A 21,113-nucleotide genomic window follows, 5' to 3' on the forward strand; every position below is an offset into this window, starting at 1 on the left:
CACATTTAATGTATGGAAGCTAAAACTGTATGAATTTTCATCTAATTACGATAAAAGATTTTTAATAGATTTTGAAGTTTTATTATCTCATTTATTTTTCAAATATCCAGACAATCGTTGCTTTTTATATATAAATTAGTTAACATTGACCTTATTTACCCGAATGTATCATAAAAATCAATATATTCAAACCTAGTCATCATCCCCATTTACAAATATGTTGTAAAATTAATTGTATGTGTGTTTAAGTATTATCTATATCTTATAGAGCAGTGCAGGCCTTACGATAATATTTATATGAGTATGTATATAATTTAGCTTGCTATTGAGTATAAAATGGCGTTTTTTTATTGAGTATAATATAATTGTAAAGTCTAATGATATTTTAGTTGCTTTTTTGTTTTATCTCATGCCAAAAGTGGCGTCCTTTCGGTTTGTTCCGGTATCCTCGGTCGAATGACGACACCGGTTCTGAAAATAAACAAGTGAACATAAGGTAAGTAGAACTAATAAGTACCTATTTTATTTTGCAAAAGGCATTCAAAGAAGGATAGAAAGATAATTTTAGGGTTTATATGAATGTTTAGCTACATAATCATAATTATCAAAAATTCATTTAAAGAGTTTGAAAAAATCTCTAGGGTGACCAAGCTATATTTTTTTTTCTTCGGATTTTTCAAATTTTCTTAATTGAATCGGTTTTTTCAATGCTGTAGCTGCTGTAATTAAGAATTTAAAGATCTAAATTTTGTAAAACATTACGGAGTAAGTTACCAATAATAATAAATATATCTAATAATTCTTCTACATGGCCTTACAACATACATGTGTACATGTACTTGTACATGTGTGTAAAGGCCCATTAAATTAAATTAAATTATGGTATAAATTGACATTTCAAAAGTACCTGTAAACAAAGCCTACTTGAAATAATGAATTTTAAATTTGAATATTGAAAATACAAAACAAATAAAACATTATTAATAGAAATAGTATCATAGTATATTGGTAATTTAATCCGTAATATTTAAGAAAAAACAGATCCTTAAAATCTTAAGTAGGTACAGCATTGTAAAATCTGATTCAATATAAAAAAAAATTTAAATCCGAATAAAAAGACATAGTTTGGTCACCCTAGGGATTTTTACAAACTCTTTAAATGTGTTTTAGATAATTAGATGGTGTAGCTATAACATTATTATGAAACCTAAAATTATCTTTAATTAAGAATAATTTAATTAAAAATAATCAAGTAAAGTACTTTTAGATTACTTAGGTGGCGTATCTACCATTTGCGTTTTATCCATTAAGTACAGGACACTCTGTATAATAAAAAAATTGAATACATACCGCCTCCTAGGATGTGAAACTCCGTAGTATGAGCCGGGTACCCCGGGTCGCACACTGCGGGGCGGCGGGGGGAAAGGCGGGCGACCACGATTGTGGAAGTGTTGGAACAGGAACCCACTCATGGCCAGCGCGAGCCATAGCAAGGTCATGAGTGCGTCTGGAAGAACGTTATACTCTCACTGTCACGGACAGGTACCTACTTTGGACATTCTATGTGGACACATGAAGGCTGAACCTTTGCAAGCCTATGCTCTTATACGTACGGTAGCCAATAGGGATGATGACAGTTTTTTTTAAATTGTATATAAATTAAGAGTATGCTAATAGTAAAGCAATTTTGTAAAAGGAACAGGGTATCTGCGATCATTACTTTCGGAGCTACAATGATCGTTAGATTTGTATGTGCGTTAAAACAAAATTAGTATATAGACACGTACGCGCCGAGTATCGCGCAGCATAGAATATTGGACAGAAACGTCATGCGCGATTACCTATGTTGTTCATTCATCTCATTCATCCCATGAAGAAAGCTATATTTTCGTCGCTATTGGTCACGAGATACGTCGTTGGCACATCCAAAGCCTACGAACATTATTATCAATTGAAAAATTGAGTACGATTTTGAAAAGGTCAAAAGACCCCTTTTAACTTTAACTTAACTTACCTCTCCACTCAAACGGCGGGGACAACACCGCCTTATTGAAATGCGGCACCGTGGCTCTCCTCACAGTGTTGATCACTATGTACTTCAAATTGGACCCAAAGTAGTAGTCCATAGGGTATATAGTCGCGTACGCGCCGAGTATCGCGCAGCACAGAATATTGGACAGAAACGTCATGGACGCAAACATTAGTGACGTAAGCAGCATCACTGATACGAACAAGGTCCAGAAGTTTAGGTCTGATTGAAGGGCTACTAGACCACCTAGAAGTGTAAACGTATTTTAATTGATAGTGCATGCAACAATGTAAACAAAATAACATAAACGATTAAAAAAAGCTATTTTATTTGTAATTAAAAAATATATTGTAATTAAAAAATTACATACTTGAATAAAAGAAAAACCAAAAATAGACATTAATACTTTTAATAAGTCTGTATAAAGGTCAATTCTGTACATTAAATATATTTTATTTTTAAATTTTTTTCGTTCGAAGCCAAAAAAGCAATCAGCAAATTTTTTCGTATGTCTGTCTTTCCGTCTGTCTGTCTGTCTGTATGTTCGTTATAGAAACAAAAACTACTCGACGGATTTTAACGAAACTTGGTACAATTATTGTTCATACCCCTGGGCAGGTTATAGTATACACACTCAACTCATCTATCATCACTTCACTCTTCTATCAATAGAAGCAGAGCAGTGAAGGGAAATGTGGGAAAATGGAAGAAGTTACTCCATCTTAAGCTTCCGTCGCGTGGTAGGGTGAGGGTAGGATAGGAATAGGGTAGGGTACGGTAGGGTAGGGGTTTAGTAGGGGTAGGGGTTTAGTAGGGGTTTTGTAGGGGTAGGGGTAGGGTAGGGGTAGGTTTGAGTCCCTACTCATCCCCTATAAGGTAGGGTAGCTATAGAGTGGGAGTAGGGTAGAGTAGTAGTAGGGTTTCGCGCGGACGAAGTCGCGGACGTCTGCTAGTTAATAATAAAAAAGTCGATGGGTATAATGTATGTATTGCACGCTATTGCATTAGATAAGTGAAACAAATAATAGTTAAAAAACAGACGGTTTAATTTTTATTTTTTTACGGATTTATAACACAAAAAAAATGACACTTACCTGGTAATCCGAAATAAATAATGGCCGCGAACAAAAACCCGACATTCAACGTGGACAACATGACAGCGAACAGTGGCATCCCGTAAAACCACCAAAACGCCAGCCAAATAGCTCCGAAACACATTCCTGATAACACTGATACACCTAGTAACGCTAAAAATAATAAATAATAAAATAAAAAAGGTAGATAATAAAAACAAAATGTCCGAGACTAGAGCTCCTCGTCAGCTATGTCAGAATAATTAAGTAATTTTGTTTTGTAAAAATCTCGATTTTTTTTTAAATCTCTTTTTATTATTTCTTTTTATGTGTGTCAGTAACATCCTAACATCCTTAAAACAGAAAGAAAGAAGGAAAATACACTTTATTGTACACCACAAAGAAACATAGAATACAATAAATATAAAAAAATACTAAAAATGCACGATGGGCGATCTTATCGCTAACAAGCAACAGATCTGACGTTTCAGAGATTTTTCCTTATTTTTACACTTTTGAGTTACACAAAAAAATTATTTTTTTTATAAAAATAACAGGGATTTGCATCTACGAGTACATACAAAATCATAAAATATCTTTGGCTTTGCCGTAGTCGAGTAAAAAGGGCACTTGCACTTGTCTAAAAATATTTTTAACCGATTTTGATATATTTTATTTAAAGGGGAAGTTTAAAATAAAAATAAAATTCAAAAAGTTTTTATAAGTAATACTAATAACATAATAATTGAATTAAAAGTTTTGGAGAAATACTATAAAAAAAATCTTACCAGGTCGATCGAGATCAGCAATAAGGGCAATTAAAATGTAAGTGACAATCACACCACTTATCAACCCTATGAGGTACATTTCAGTCTTGAAGAACCGGTGCCCAAAATAGCACAAGAAAACACCGAAGAATATCAGCGACGCACAAAGCAGTTGAGAAAGAAAATCATCTGAAACGAAATGCTGTTACTGGATTAAATTACTAATACATAGTTTTAATTAGTTACTGGAATTAATGATTTTTTGTACAATATAAAAAAAAGGGTTTTAATACCACCAAGGGGAAGGGGTATCCATTAATTACGACAGTCGTTTTTAGGAAAAAAATTGTTATTTGAAACTGGGTTGTTGCGAGGTTTGGCTCAACTTTCTCCGTTTAACCCTAAGCACACGTGAATTTCTTCAAAATTAGTATTTCTTATGTAAATCCGATTGATTTTTTTATATGTACTTTACACAATTTTTACAAAAAAATTAAAAAAATAAAATGTAAAAAATCTGAAAAAATTACATTTTTTTCGATATTTTTAATGTTTTTGCAGTAAAATATTACATTTAAATTACCGAAAAAGTGAGATTGGATAAGATTCTAAATACCTATCTATTAAATAAAGTCATGCATATTAATATTCTTATTTCTTCTTACCAAGTAGTTCACAGCCATCATCATCGAGTGGTGCACAGGCGTACGTAGTCGTAGGTGCGTACACAGAATACGCGCTAGTGTTGGACGCACTGTACGCTACGGCTACGTACACGGCGCCAGTACCGGGGTACGCGCTGAGTGTGCGACGTAAGCGATCACCGCTTGGTGGTATCTATGGGCCATAAAACATATAAACATAGCCATCATCATCGAACAGTGCACAAGCGTACGTAGCCGTTGATGCGTACACAGAGTATGCGTTAGTGTTAGAATAGAAGCACTGTATGCGACGGCTACGTACGCAGCGCCCTTGCGGGGTACGCATTTAGCGTGTGATGTAAGCGATCACCGCTTGGTGGAGTCTATGGGCCAGTTGCCGAGGATAAATAATGTAATAATAATAATAATAATAATACTGTATAAATTTCATATTCAGATAGTACCTACCTACACAAAAAAATGTGCACAGATTTGGGGCACATTATAATTATTTTATTTTATTTATTTTTTATTTTATTTAAATTAGGTGTACCTACCTTATTTTAATGTTACATAAAGCATGTAAAGTAGGTATATGCGTATGTAGTCGCCGGTGCGTACACAAAATATGCGTTAGTGGTTGACGCATTCTTAAAGGCTACGGACAGTGACAGGACAGGGTTACGCGCTCATCGCGCGACTAATCCGCTCCCCCCACACATTTTAGGGTTCAGAATGACAAGGTACAAAAACGGAACCCATACAGGATCATATACGTCTGGCGAGTGTGTCACAGTAGGTATATTCGAACTATTTGGTATACATATTATATCAATTCCTGTGACCAAAAATCAAAGGTGAAATGAAATCTGAATAATGACACTTTTGGGGATTGATGGAAATATTTTTTTTTGCAAACAAAAATTTCTTACGGCTTTTGTTTTGAAAATCTGACACAATCTGTTTATATTGAAATCATATTAGCAGCTACATTGCCATTATACTCGCAAAATAAAATTATTTTAGTACAATTGAAATAACCCTAACTTACATATTCCCCAAATTCTGTTATACCATCCATAGTCATCATTTTTCTTAAGCCATCAAAATAATTATCAGCATCATAGTGCCTCTCCGGCAAATACATTTTGTAGAAAAACAAATAAACTGAGTCTACAGTATTACAGTCAACATCTGACATGTCTTTAGCGGCAGGGGCATCAACTAGTACATAGTCTTTGGTGTATTTTGTTCTCATGTATGGGGATGTTGGTATTGGGAATTCCATATTACAACCACCTGGTACTGGATCTACAAATAAAATATAAATTAAAAAAGAAAAAGGTAGTACATATAAATGCTCTATACATTTCTTTTTATATTTTAGACTGTGTTAGGAGTGGGTATGACAATAGACCAACAGGGCGGGGATCGAACCACCACCCCTTTGTGATGAGTTTAGTTTAGGAATTCCATGGTCACCTTCACACTCCATCATTATTTTGGTATCAAAGAACAACCAAGAACAACCTCGTGCACAGCTGCATCTTAGAAAGCAGTTTTAAGTAATTTAGTTTATTTATTTTTTAAATTAATTTTTAAATTATTTTACTGCTGCACCAACCCAAGTTCTTTGAAGGTTAGTTTCACTTCATTAAACAAAGGGATGAATGAAATGAAATTTCTGAAATCAACTAACTAACTAATAGGTCCAATTGCGAATCAAAACTAGAACTATTTATATAGTAGTTTGTAAGATACAAAAAAATGTTCAGAAATATTGGTGCAGCCATTCAAAAGTATCAGCAAATATCTGAGACCTTCAATTTGAACCTTGGTCACAAATCTCGTGCTCTTACCCAGCACCCGCAGTGAATCAATGGCATATTTATTTATTTATAATTTCTTTATTGAAATAATATAATATTATACTTATCTAACATACCTGCAGCTAAATATCCATGTACAGTAATAAACAGTCTCAAATTAACATCCACATTTGGATTATAAACATAGAATGTATCTAACTTTGGTTTAACACTACTGTACATGCCCAAATTACTTCCGGACACAGAAGAGCTTCTGCTAATTGTGTTGTTATATAAAGTAATGTTATACAAGTGACTGTGTACTTGGAATATAATAAATGAAACATTTTTATTAACATTCGAGAAGTCAACTTGTAGGGTTGACGTTGAGTTGAGTTTAAAAAAACCACTGTACAGTTCTTTACTAGCCCATGATGTGGTTTTGTTTAGTGGTAGTATTGCACTGACATCTGAAAAGAAGAGTTATTTAAAATAGACATATCTGGTAATATTGTAATTAACTACAATCATGATGGAAAGTTAGAAAGCAATGATTTTTTTTTTGTTTTTTTTTTCAAGAATATTTGCCATACCTTTTTTTATAAATATGACCAATATTTCCATACCCCACCAATTAGTTGGGAAAGATTGTGTTAGGAGTGGGTACGACAATAGACCAAAGGGGCAGGGATCGAACTATCACCCCTCGGTTCGAGTTCGACCATTCTTACCATTTAGCTATCTAGGCTATGTATTATAGTGTCTAACTTGGAGAGAGCTTGCCTAGAAATTGCCTGTTCGCTCTTCTTTTAAAGTTCTAAATAATAAGTAGGCAGACAACACACTACTAAAAGGTATACAGTTTTATTTGAGCACTGAAATTTTTATCCTAAGGGTCCTACGGGTTCCATTAGTAATGTAAAATTGTAATTGGTACTTGAAAAACATTAACATGCACATAAAGTATGTAAGTTAAAAAATGGGCCTTTTATTTTTTTATCCTTTATATGTTAGCCCTTGACTATTATCTCATCTGATGGTAAGTGATGATGCAATTTAAGATGGAAGCATGCTAACTTCTTAGAAGGAGGATGAAAAATCCACACCACTTAACGGTTTCTACCCATCATTGTATGGGAACACTAAATCTCTTGGTGGTACATCTTTGCAGGTAGGGTGGTAACTAGCTACGGCTGAAGCCTCACACCAGGAAGACCTGGATCAAGAAAAAATCCCAGGAGCTCCATCTTCTAGATACACAGTGCATGCACCACAGACTGAGGCTCTTATAATTAAAACTTAAGGTGAAAGTGTTTGACTCTAACATTTTTGTTAAACGACAATGATCGGGACCGACAGTCCAACACTATTTGAGGTTCACAGAATGATACTGTTTTCAACTCTGGGCTACTACTGAGAATTTGTATAAAAAAAAAACAAATGTAGTAATTTTTAAAGCTTGACTCAGGTCACTATCAATAACTGATAATCTATAAAACTACAAATATTTATTGGCTAAGTTGGTTGATTATATGTAAATTTAGATATCAATGTTTTAAATAGGGTGGTAGGTTAAAATGAATAATATGCAGTGTTCCATATTTGAAATCTAAAATTAAAGCAACTATTACTTACTCTGAGAATTAGCTGTTTCAGCTAATATAAATAGGAGAATAAAATGCAAAATGTTCATTTTCAACATATTAGAGAGCATTGATTGGAGTTTAATCTTATCAATTAGTATGATTGACTTATTAATTCACATTACTGAGTCACGCCTTCATTTCTACGTAAACAAATACAGCAATTATTATCATAAAACACGGTTAAAAACAAATTTTGTTCCATTTGTCAAGAATCAGCTGCTTTGAATCTGACAAGTGTAATAGAAAAACATTAGACGAAAATTAATTAAGAATGATCAAAATAAACAATGAAAACAGAGATCACATACACATACACACAAAGCACAGTGAACCGTATTCTATCATTTTATTAAAACAACAACAAAACAAAGTTTTTTTCTAGCAAAACTTAACCATTCCATTTCTGTTTGACAGTGACATTTTGAACAAAAACATAAGATTACAGAATGAATGACAGAATGATAACGTGACTAACTGAGAGCGAATGGTACGTAAGGGAGACAAATGATGTTAAACTTATCGGCTTACGACACTTTAAATATGAGTAAATGAAACAACTTATATCCATCACTTGCTACTTGAAACTTCAATGCAACCTAAAAAATCGATAAATTAGGCTTTGTTAGCTGTTTCATCATCAAAACAGGACCATTAATGCTAAATTACACATTGTATATAATGAGTTAAAATTAATAACTAAAACAAAACAATATAATTACCGAGAAGTTTGAAATTCGAATGTCATGAACTCGATATCGATTCCTTCACCGGCCGCTAGAGCGCACTCACGTCTATGGTCTACTAAATATGGCGGTGCGATCAATGAAGTTGTAGTTAGTGTGTAGTGAAATCTAGTGTAAAAATTGCAATGATTGAAGTTTGTGTTATATTTGTGAGTGGTAAATACGATTAAATGGGCCATGGGAAAGGGCCAGGATTTGTTGAACGCGGCGCGAGCTGGCGACAAATGGACTGTCGAGAAAATAATAGGAATCTTGACCAAAAGGAGTGGTCCATTTACGAACTTTAGGTAAGTGTAAAATTATTGTTCATGCTACAATAAAATGATTGTTATAACTATTTCCTTCGAACATAAATGAATCTCCCATTAGTCTGGACGTTATCTATAAACGATATTTACAAAGACAGACAAGTTTTGTATGTTTACGTGCATATCGGATCTTATCTCAAGAGTTTGGATATATTTTAAGTACTTGACCATAATGTATGATTATAGGCCTTCTTGCAATTCCTTTAACGAGCTCAACGAATAAAGAGAACTGTGACAATTACCAATTATAGTATTCCTACAGAGCGTCGACTTTGAATAACAAATCCTTCAGATCATCACTATAGGTAGGTAGACATTGTTTAGCTTTAACCTTTTTACCTAAAGAACCCTTTATGACTAATATTGTTTTCCGAGAAGGGTACCTGTTCTTCTCTAAAATTAACGTGATCAAGACACTAGGCATAAAAGCATACTTGAACAAGTTACGAGTACTTGTTAGGCCCGGCCTGATGACCGATGTCATTACGCGGGATGTCTTCCTCTACTATATTATATACCAGTGGCGTGCAAAAGGTTGTCGATCAGGGTATGGACTAGTAATAAAATTAAGCAAACGGGGAAAATCTGTATTTAATAAGCACTATGAAGACAACTCTTAGGATATGCATGTATGAAGTGCACGCCACTGCTATAAAGGTACTATAATATACTCCTGAGGTTTTATTTGGGATCTAATGTATGCTGTTTTATGGTACCTTGTGTTATTTTTTTTAAAGTCCTTGTCTGCAATCTCACCTGATGGTAAGTGATGCAATCTAAGATGGAAGCCGGCTATTTTGTTATGCGTAGAATGAAAATCCACACCCATATCGGTTTCTACACGACATCGTACTGGAACGCTAAATCGCTTGGCGGTACGTTTTTGCCCGTAAGGTGCTGGCCATGGACGAAGCCTCCCAGACCTGGACTAATTAAAAAGAATTAAATCGGCCCAGCCGGGGATCGAACCCAGGACCTCCGTCTTGTAAATCCACCGCGTATACCACGGCGTCACGGAGGCCCTCAAAAGTCGTATTAAGCGACGATGGTGGTTAAAATTATTTGGGAGGGGTTATTTCATCCTGTTACTTGACTCGCTTAGTACCTGTTTCTCAAGGTAGCAATTTCTTGCAGGCTGCAGCTGAAGTCAATATAGTCTATTGAATTTATAAATTGGGAATCCATACCAAAACTTTCCGGTTACACAAATTAATACCTACCTAAATATAGCGTCAAAGAGCTGGTCAAATGATGAGGATAATGGTTCAAATCAATCTGACATTACCTTATTTCAACGTCATCATCGATTTTGTATGTTTATTAACGGCCTACTAGAGGGTAGAAGCCTCTTATGCTAGCCACTCACCATCCGGTAAGCCCACATGCCTGAAGCGCTAACGGCTTGACGCAATATAAAACTGATCGTGTGTTGACCTCGATGTCAAGCATATCGCGACCAACACACGATCAATTTTGTCGGCTGTCAAACCGTTAGCGCTGCAGGCACGTGAGCTTACTTGATCGTCAGTGGCTGACTTTATAGAACCCAGCCGCCACACTTTGCCCCTCGTGCCGTTCCTCGCGATGCCGCGATGTTGCCTTGCCAGGTCACACACTGGTCTACTCGCGCGAATGTTTTCGAGATATTTCCTTTTTTTTTATTCTTTACAAGTTAGCCCTTGACTACAATCTCACCTGATGGTAAGTGATGATGCAGTCTAAGATGGAAGCGGGCTAACTTGTTAGGAGGAGGATGAAAATCCACACCCCTTTCGGTTTCTACACGGCATCGTACCGGAACGCTAAATCGCTAGGCGGTACGTCTTTGCCAGTAGGGTGGTGACTAGCCACGGCCGAAGCCTCCCACCAGCCAGACCTGGACAAATTAAGAAAATTTCAATCTGCCCAGCCGGGGATCGAACCCAGGACCTCCGTTTTGTAAAACCACCGCGCATACCACTGCGCATACACCTTAGAATAGTCGCGGCAGGACGAGTAACGGAGACACGGCTCCGACTTCGACGTCGGCTTAGTTTCTTCGTTACTTCCCGCTTGAATTAGCAGTAGCTTCTACCACGTTGTTACAGTGCGTCTTGTAGCTGAGCTATACCTAACTACGTAGGTACCTTATTCAGTGAGATTTACTAAATACCTAAAATGTGTAACGAAACCTCTTCAGGTACCTAAAGATAGAGCTGGCCTGGTGTCCTGAGAAAGATTTTTTGCATGACTTCATGCTGATTAGATTTTGATGCTACTTAAGCATTTGATGCATTTTGATGCAGCAGCTGTAACTATTCAATTTGGAAAATTAAATAAAATATTAGTAGAATCGATTTTAATAACGACTAGCGGACGCCCGCGACTTCGATCGCCCTTAGACCTCTTTAATCCAGCCCTTACAGTAGTATCGCTGTAAAAATGGAATAACTTCTCCCGTTTTTTCAACAGTTCCCTTCATTGCTCTGGTCCCATTAATCGTAGCGCGATGAAAAGTATACTTTAACCTGCCCAGTAGTATGAAGAATAATTGTACAAAGTTTCGGTAAAATCCGTCGAGTAGTTTTTGTTACTATAACAAACTTACAGACAGACAACCAGAAGATTAATTTTAACTTTACTGATTTTTAATTTTACTGATTGCATTTTTGGCATTAATATCGATAACTAATCACAGTAGTATGAAGAATAATTGTACAAAGTTTCGGTAAAATCCGTCGAGTAGTTTTTGTTACTATAACAAACTTACAGACAGACAACCAGAAGATTAATTTTAACTTTACTGATTTTTAATTTTACTGATTGCATTTTTGGCATTAATATCGATAACTAATCACCCCCTAATAGTTATTTTGGAATTATATGTCATGTACAGAATTGACATTGCAGGTTGACCATAATAATACCTACCTAATACCTACTAACAAGTTGTTATCGTAAATGTTTATAAAATAGAATGAATCACATCAGTTGGTACTATAATGCCTAGGCCACATACATCGCGATAACGCGAATTCAGGTTATCGAAATGTGTAGCCAACGTTCGCGAATAATTCAGGCTATAAAAGTGACCAGACAGGTCTGGCCATATTATGTCTGTCTGCTTGGAATAAAACGTTTTGGACGAAGAACAAACGCCTAGTAGCTTGAGGCACATCGATTCTCTTTTTACAAACGCTAACGCTTCGAAAACTTTGAACGACGGCCTCCGTGGCGCAGTGGTATGCGCGGTGGATTTACAAGACGGAGGTTCTGGGTTCGATCCCCAGCTGGGCCGACTAAGGTTTTCTTAATTGATCCAGGTCTGGCTGGTGGGAGGCTTTGGCCGTGGCTAGTTACCACCCTACCGACAAAGACGTACCGCCAAGCGATTTAGCGTTCCGGTGCGATGTCGTGTAGAAACCGAAAGAGGTGTGGACTTTCGTCCTCCTCCTATCAAGTTGGCCCGCTTCCATCTTAGATTGCATCGTCACTTACCATCAGGTGAGATTGTAATCAAGGGCTAACTTAGTAAAGAATTAAAAAAAAAAAACTAAAAAATACGTATTAGGAATGGCAGATCCGATCGATAACGTGTTAACGGCTGTCATTCTTATACCTTTCTAATATTCGAAGCGTTTGCGATTATAGAAAAAGAATCGACGTATACAGTCCATACTTCGTTTCGCTGTCGCAAACATGAGGTGTGCAACAAATTCGTAACTGAAATGATTGATTAAGTAACTTGAATGACATATACGATTGTTAATATAAACGTGACCTATCTAACGACCTCCTAACGAATATCATTCCCAAATATTTTAGTTTTCCTAGCGTTAGCCTTTGTAGAAAGTAACATGGCTAGAGGCGCTTTGACTTCTATCATCATCATTATCAAACCATATATTCGGCTCACTGTTGAGCTCGAGTCTCCTCTCAGAATGAGAGGGATTGGGCCAATAGTCCACCACGCTGGCCCAATGCGGATTGGCAGACTTCACATACGCAGAGAATTAAGAAAATTCTTTGGTATGCAGGTTTCCTCACGATGTTTTCCTTCACCGTTTGAGACACGTGATATTTAATTTCTTAAAATGCACACAACTGAAAAGTTGGAGGTGCATTCCCCGGATCGGATTCGAACACACACCCTCCGGAATCGGAGGCAGATGTCATATCCACTAGGCTATCACGGCTACGACTTGACTTCTATACTTGAAGTGTCTTTCTTATAGCATGGGTACGGTGACAGTTGCCTTATGACGTTCATAATACGTACTACTATCGTGTATCGCGGCAAACTTTCTAGAGTGAAACCACTTAACATCAGGTGATCCGCATTTATACAAACTTTGATAAAAACATATACGAATATATTATAATATTTTTTTGTAGACGTTTCCCAACAAAAAATACGACAATGGTTGGTAGAGCACAATTTTATAAATAAAGTATTATTTATACATAAATTGTATAAATAAAGTATTAAAACAAAAATAACGTTAATTAGGTACTTTGAAGCAGACATTACTTTGCGGAAGTCCAATAACCTTGTATAATAAATTTATTATGCCATTTTGGGCATAAACAATTTTTTTGGCCTGCCAAAAATATAATATTTATATTATAATGAAATCGTTGTCTATTTCTCTTCACAAGATATGTCGTTGGTCGTATGCGTACTGGGGACTTAACGGTAAACTTGATCGTGTGTGCTGGCATAACTGAACATATTGCAGGGAGAACACGTCCACAGAATGAGCGGCCTTGACCCGGTTAACTTAAGGTATACTTATGTGTGCCTCTCAACTTGAGGACATGTTGTCTTGCCAAAACACTCATACCAATTTTAACCAACCATACTCTTCAGACAGAAGGATGTGATCATCATCATCATCATCGTATCAGCTGATGGACGTCCACTGCAGGACATAGGCCATTTGTAGGAACTTCCAAACATCACGATCCTTAGCCGCCTGCATCCAGCAAATCCATACGACTCGCTTGATGTCGTCAGTCTACCTGGTGGGGGGTCGACAGCCTAGTATACTGCCACGAGCAATGAGCAGCTCAAAGTTATTAACTAGGGTAGGCACTATACATACAAGTTATACAAAAATGGAAAATTCCATTTTCACTATAGGTTTGTAACTATAGGTTTAGGAAAACTCGGAAATCTCCGCGACATCTTTGCGTCTAAAACTCCTCAGTGCCTGAAGACGAATGTCTTCGAGCAGTGCATGTTGCCAGTGATAACCTACGGATCCGAGACCTGGTCGCTATTTATGAACCTTATTAGAAAGCTCATATCACTCAGTGGGCGATGGAGCGAGCTCTGCTTGGAGTTTCCCTGCGTGATCGAATCAAAAATGAGGAGACCGAAGGCATCAAGCGGGTTGCCGGGAGCCGCTGGTTGGTGGCGACTCGAGACCGTTGTGCTTGGAGGTTCATGCAATATGACTATGTCCAGCAGTGGACGTCTAATGATGATAATGATGATGACTACCTATAGGTTTGTACTGAGTCCTCTTGGACCTAGTCCCTTATATTATACATATAGGTGTCATGCCTGAGGTCATGAGGTGCCTATTGACAGATAGGCAGCGCATTTTTGAACATGGAGTGCACGTCACTTGTCACGTTGATTTCCGCGAGTAAATTGCCAAATTTTATTGCTCGCTGCATCTGTTTTACTTGTTCTTAATCACATAATCGTAAATAGTATCGCATCGTTTATATTTTTTAAAATTTTAACCGACTTCTAAAAAAGGAGGAGGTTTTTAATTCGAGTTTTTTTTTTGTATGTATGTTTATTTACTGATTACTCGAAGACGCCTGTACCGATTTGAATAATTCTTTTGGATTAAAACATAATTGTTATTGTTACTATACTTAAAATAAATATGTAATTAGTAGGTTTGACATATTACGTTGATAGATAGATGTGTAGGAAACTGATTTGTCATGCATAAACTATATTAGCAGGATTTTTCCTTATTATGTGCGGTGTACTTGTCCACGTCAGGATAAAGCTTCAGTCACACTGGTGCGGCCCGCATTTACGTTTATGTCCTTCTAACGACATCATCAAACGAGGGCATATGGAGCTTAAACCCAACACGCTCAGTGTGATAATGCTTTTCCTTTTTTTTTAAATGGAATATTTGCCGTATATTTTTTTCCATCCTTTACTTTAACAAGTTTATGTCTGCACCTTTTAATTTTTAATTTTTATCATGTCATTATCATATATAATTAAATAAAAATAAAATAAAATCCAATTAGTCGGGAAAGACTGTATTAAGAGTGGGTACAATAGTCCAGCAGGGCGGGGATCTATTCACCACCCCTCGGTGATGAGTCCAACCGCTTCATCGTTGAGCTATTGAGGGTTAAATATACTGAACTTACGAATAAATATCAGAAAAATTGTAGAATATCATAATAAAAAAACGTCAATATCTTCGGATTGTATTATCGGATTTTCATCACTAAGAACCATCTCCATCAGGTATTTAAAATAAAAATCAAAGAAAATTGACATTTTCTTACTCGAAGGAACTTTCATCTTGTAAATAAAGGATAAAGGAGTAGCTATGATAGCCCAGTGGATATGACCTCTGCTTCCGATTCCGGAGGGTGTGGGTTCGAATTCGGTTCGGGGCATGCACCTCCAACTTTTCAGTTCTGTGCATTTTAAGATATTAAAATATCACGTGCCTTAAACGGTGAAGGAAAAACATCGTGAGGAAACCTGCATTCCAGAAAATTTTCTTAATTCTCTGCGTGTGTGAAGTTTGCTAATTCGCATTGGCCCAGCGTGATGGACTATTGGCCTAGCCTAACTCATATTCGGCATACAACGAGTCTCATCCTTAGAGGAGACTCGAGCTCAGCAGTGAGCCGAATATGAGTTGATAGCGAAATAGTATATTAATAATATGTGTGCAAATAAGCAGTTACAATATTACACTAATTGATGAGTAAATATATCTATTGGCTACGTGATTTGCGTCATTAAACTATGGTCTGGATGAGTTTTTGAAAACAGGAAAACGGAAACACCATTCTTTCGGTACTAAGTGACCTCTATGACGAAAGTATTCGATAAAACACACATCGGTTTCGATATTTTTTAACGGGGATAATATATATATAGCCTTCCTCGATAAATGGGCTATCTAACACTGAAAGAATTTTTCAAATCGGACCAGTAGTTCCTGAGATTAGCGCGTTCAATCAAACAAACTCTTCAGCTTTATAATATTAGTATAGATTATTCGGATCACTTTTTGCGGTGATTTAGTAGGGACGTAACCAATCTATAGTACTTATAAAATTATCATTGTGTTAATGTATACTAGGACATTTGCAAAATGCACATTTACTTACCACAAAATTATTACCAATCGGTCGGCTCGCGACCGGTTCCCATTAAACCGCTGAAGTTGCGTGATTAGAATTTAGAATCGATCGTTATACAAAACAATGGCTATAATAATTATGCGAACCAAACAAAAACAATACATACAAAACTGTAAGGGCTCGTTCATACGACGATGAACCACGACAATAGTCAACGAGAAATGCCTTTAAAGAGTCGCTTCTAAGTTTTTGTTTTCGAGCGTACATATACAAATATGTTATCTCATTCTTTGATATGTTTTACATCCCAAGGGAACACATATCGTCATCATAATAATCATAATCATCATCATCATCATCAACAGCCGATGGACGTCCACTGCTGGACATAGGCATCTTGCATAGACTTCCAAAAACCACGGTTGCAACCCGCTTGATGTTTCGCAGTGGGGTGGTCGAAGGACACTGTGCTTTCCGATACGGGGTCGCCATTCCAGCACCTTGGAAACCCAAAGTCCATCGGCTGATCGAACTATATGCCCTGCCCATTGCCACTTCAGCTTCTCGACTCGCTGACCTATGTCAGTGACTTTGGTTCGTTTACGGATAGGGAAACGCAAGCATAGCTCGCTCCATCGGCCGCTGATTGACTTTGTAGCCTTCTCAAGTTGTAGTTAGCGACCAAGTCTTGAATCGACACATAATTATATAAACTCTAAAAGGGATAGGTCACCGTATTAACTTGATCCGTATATTTTGTATGAAATTCCTTGCACGCACACTAAACAAAATCGTGAAGTAATCGCTTCGCCTCGGGACAATTACTTTACGATTTTGATTAGCGTGTTATGAACCGAGAAGGGATTGCCACTTCAGTTTCGCGACTTGCTGAGCTATACCGGTGACTTTGTTCTTCTGCGGATTTCCTAATTTCTGATGCGATAACGCAGAGATACTTTATTTTCTGACACAGAACATAGCGCAGTGCTATAAAGATCTTATTGCTAACCAGCCGATGCACCGCGATTTCACCTGCGTAGTTCCCGTGCCCGTGAGAATACGGGGATAAAACATAGCCTGTGACACTCATAAATTACGTGGCTTTCTAGTGGTAAAGAATTTTCAAAATATGCTCAGTGGATCCAGAGATTACCCCTATAACACTACAAATATACCTCTTTAAAATACTATAGTATAGATGGAGTAAAGCGTTTTTGTTTTTGGTTTAATATTGCTATTTATTAAATGCGATGTTATATTTACAGCATTAGTAGTGCTATACTCCCTGTTGCTGACAGGAAAATCAGCGAAATAATTATGGCAATTTATGGTCTTTCAACACACGCTACGTATTAAAAAAACGCATATTGAAACTGGTTTAAAACCTGTTTTGTTATCCTTTCAGTCAGCTACAAATTAAAAAAAAAATGTTACCCTTATTTATGAAATTTTAACTTTCTTTAAGTCTTGATAGTTGATTTTGATAGATAATACTTACTTAGTAGCGTGCACAAGGTTTTTAACTAGGGTTTAAGCACCAGCGGCGGAGAGTCCATACAAGCCAATTCCCGCCGGGCTACCATTTTAAAAATCCGTACATATTCATTATTACAATGTATAGTGACAGTATTGCCACGTTGTATAATTTATTTGGTTAGGTTTTTTAATTTAGATAGAGATTCGTAGCTAATATTCTTGACCTCCACGTTGCAGGCAGAAGGTCAGGGAAATGTCGTAATCTTGTTTTTAAACATACGTTTGTATTAAACATCACGTGGAAGCAGGTTTGAAACCTGATTTGTAGATATAGTGATAAAATGTCTGACTTGCGTGAGAGATGATAGAACGGACATACATATTATGCATACAAGTCCGACCAAAATGATTTTTAACGTTTTTTGGCGCTTTTTTTTTCCTAACTTTAGCCTCTGAGTTTGAGTAAATAAAACAAAAAGAAACTAATTAATTGCAGTTTTTAGAGATTAAGGAAAAACAATTACTATAAATTAATTTGAATGTTGATGGAGTTAAATAGGTATTAAAATATCTACCTACATGCATAAAAATTACTAACACTTTTTTAACAATTTGTAAATATACCAATTTCGTTTCATTCAGTAAAAATAAATAGGTTGTAGATTAATCAGTAAACTTCATTTAGAATAACACTTTAAATAATCAATGCACATTGCACACAAGTAGGTACTTACATAATGATACATTTTTATAAAATTTTGTGAGAACAATCTACTTATACATATATTGTATTTTTTTGTCCTAATGAAATAAATAAAATGCAACAAAAATACAAAAAATCGTATCGGATGCATCGCATCGAATGGATATCAGTGTTCTTTGTATATGTAGAAAGTCATACAAGTGCGTCCACTAAACCGCATCGTACAGATCGCATCGAACGGATTCTATCTACTATAAAATTAAATATCCGTTTGAAGCGATGCGTCCGATACGTACGATGCAAATCAGTGGACTCCTACTATAAACCCAAGCGCCCATTCGCACGAGAGTTTTTTTAACGGATGTTAAAAAAGCGTTCAAATACAACAAATGCATTCCCAAGCAGGTATATGCTCTCACGACAGCGCTTGTAATACTCGACGCTTTTTTCAAGCAGTGTTCCATTTTTAATTTTGGGTGTTGGAATTTTAACTTTATACTATACTAGCGGACGCCCGCGACTTCTTCCACGTGGAATTTAGTTTTTCACAAATCCCTCGGGAACCATGGATTTTTCCGGGATAAAAAATAGCCTATGTGTTAATACAGGCTATAATATATCTTAATACCAAATTTCAGCTAATTCCGTACAGTAGTCGAGGCGTGAAAGAGTAATAAACATTCATATCATCAAAATCATCAGTTTTCGCAAATCTCGGGAAACCATGGATTTTTTCGGGATAAATGCCTATGTGTCAATCCAGAGTAAAATCTATTTCCATTCCAAATTTCAGCCAAATCGCTTCAATAGTAGCGGCGTTATAGAGTAACAAACATCCAAACATCCATACAAACTTTCGCGTTTAAAATATTAGTGGGATAGTAGAATTTGAACGCTTTTGTAACGTCCTTTAAAAAAGCTCTCGTGCGAATGAGGGCTAACGAAACAAGAATCGAAAGGAAGAAATGTCTAGATGGCAAGGCGGCGAATAATCGTTATCTATTTAAGGAAGTATACCTTAGGCCATTAAAGTCGAGTGTTTGGCTCGCGGCCAGCCGAGAATCGATGGTAAGAAAGTGCATTGAACCCGATATACTTATTGTATTGATATAATAAAAACAGCTCGGTATGCAAGCGTGCACTTGACTTTAAGCTTTGGAATTAATGAGGCAGCATGCTTCTATGGAAAGGGTGTCCTACTTCGTCATCAACCCATATTCGGCTCACTGCTGAGCTCGAGTCTCCTCTCAGAATGAGAGGGGTTAGGCCAATAGTCCACCACGCTGGCCCATTGCGGATTGGCAGACTTCACACACGCAGAGAATTAAGATAATTCTCTGGTATGCAGGTTTCCTCACGATGTTTTCCTTCACCGATTGAGACACGTGATATTTCATTTCTTAAAATGCACACAACTGAAAAGTTGGAGGTGCATGCCCCGGACCGGATTCGAACCCACACCCTCCGGAATCGGAGGCAGAGGTCATATCCACTGGGCTATCACAGCTCTTTCTTTGAGTCCTACTTAGTAAACAAGTTTTATTTTGACTAAAATGAAATCTTTATGTTGAAAATGAAGAAATTCCTTTCGTAATTATAGGACACACTTTGGTTAATCCAATCTTTAACCAGCGGCGTGCATAAGGTTTTTAACTAGGGTATGCATTATTAGTAAAACTTAGAAAATTTCTAGTCTAACTATGTATCTAAAATAGGTTTGTATTGAGTCCTTAGGGTAGGCAGTGCATTTTAGTATCTAAATAGTGCATGCCACTGCCTTTAACGTACATATCTTCGAAACTTCAATATAATCGTTTTTTTTTATAAACAGTCCGCCATAATGGTTTTTTAGCATTGCCCACGGAAAGTACCTATTTGCAAAATAGCCTTCAATAGGAAAAATCCCCCGTTTTGGTCTTAGTGTGATAATAAATGGGCTATCTAACACTGAAAGAATTTGTCAAATCGGACCAGTAGTTCCTGAGATTAGCGCGTTCAAGCAAACTAACGAACAAACTCTTTAGCGTTATATTATTAGCTAGTAATGCCCAGTGAAGTACACATACTAAAAATCATGAATGAAAGATACATTTATAACAAAATATCATAATTTAAAATAACTATTAACACACTACATTACACATGTAGGTAACCCTGTTTAGTTTTAATGACCTTAACGTTAAATAACTGAACGCATTGTTAACCGCTTTTGAGAAACATGCTTTTTATCTCACTAACTCATAATGAGTTGTGTGACTGTTTCTTGGTCAAATAATTAGCTATCAGCGACGAAGAATTCATGCATGCCGTACTGTATCTATTGTGTGTTTTTTCACTACAGAGACAAAAATGACAAAATCGATATTCAGGAATTAAATAATTGCTTTGTATCGATTTGTCAGTTAAGGACCAAAAAATTTATTATTATTGATGAAAATATTTAACTAATTCACGATTTTATCAATGTATTCAATAAATTGTATTTATAATTCGATTACGATGAAAAGTATTTCTTGCAAACTATTAATTATTGAATAGTTTAAAGTAATTTATAAGCTGTAAAAAACGTATA

At 36.4% G+C, this 21,113-nt stretch overlaps 2 protein-coding genes across 3 annotated transcripts in view; one reads left to right on the forward strand and one right to left on the reverse strand.

Annotated features, from left to right (window-relative positions):
- Nucleotides 1-215: 215 nt before the first annotated feature.
- LOC112047113 (transmembrane 7 superfamily member 3) lies at nucleotides 216-8,389 on the reverse strand. Of its 2 annotated transcripts, none has more exons than XM_024084038.2 (10): nucleotides 8,276-8,389; nucleotides 7,957-8,107; nucleotides 6,459-6,791; nucleotides 5,565-5,824; nucleotides 4,535-4,706; nucleotides 3,891-4,058; nucleotides 3,124-3,276; nucleotides 2,015-2,275; nucleotides 1,351-1,507; nucleotides 216-471 (listed from the first exon to the last, which is right to left on the reverse strand). In XM_024084038.2, exons 2-10 carry the CDS (start codon nucleotides 8,033-8,035, stop codon nucleotides 408-410), a joined length of 1,647 nt encoding a protein of 548 aa, XP_023939806.2. In that variant the 5' UTR covers nucleotides 8,036-8,107; nucleotides 8,276-8,389; the 3' UTR covers nucleotides 216-407. The 2 variants fall into 2 exon arrangements, with proteins under 2 accessions (XP_023939806.2, XP_023939805.2); XM_024084037.2 differs by having other exon boundaries at nucleotides 8,282-8,381.
- Nucleotides 8,390-8,500: 111 nt separating this feature from the next.
- Nucleotides 8,501-21,113, forward strand: part of LOC112049876 (uncharacterized) — a 165,386-nt gene continuing 152,773 nt past the window's right edge. The window contains exon 1 of the mRNA XM_052888572.1: nucleotides 8,501-8,997. Coding sequence (XP_052744532.1) covers nucleotides 8,888-8,997 — 110 coding nt within the window. The 5' untranslated portion in view covers nucleotides 8,501-8,887. The remainder of the gene's footprint in view (nucleotides 8,998-21,113) is intronic.

Source organism: Bicyclus anynana, chromosome 23 (genome assembly GCF_947172395.1).
Source record: "Bicyclus anynana chromosome 23, ilBicAnyn1.1, whole genome shotgun sequence".
Lineage (NCBI taxonomy): Eukaryota > Metazoa > Arthropoda > Insecta > Lepidoptera > Nymphalidae > Bicyclus > Bicyclus anynana.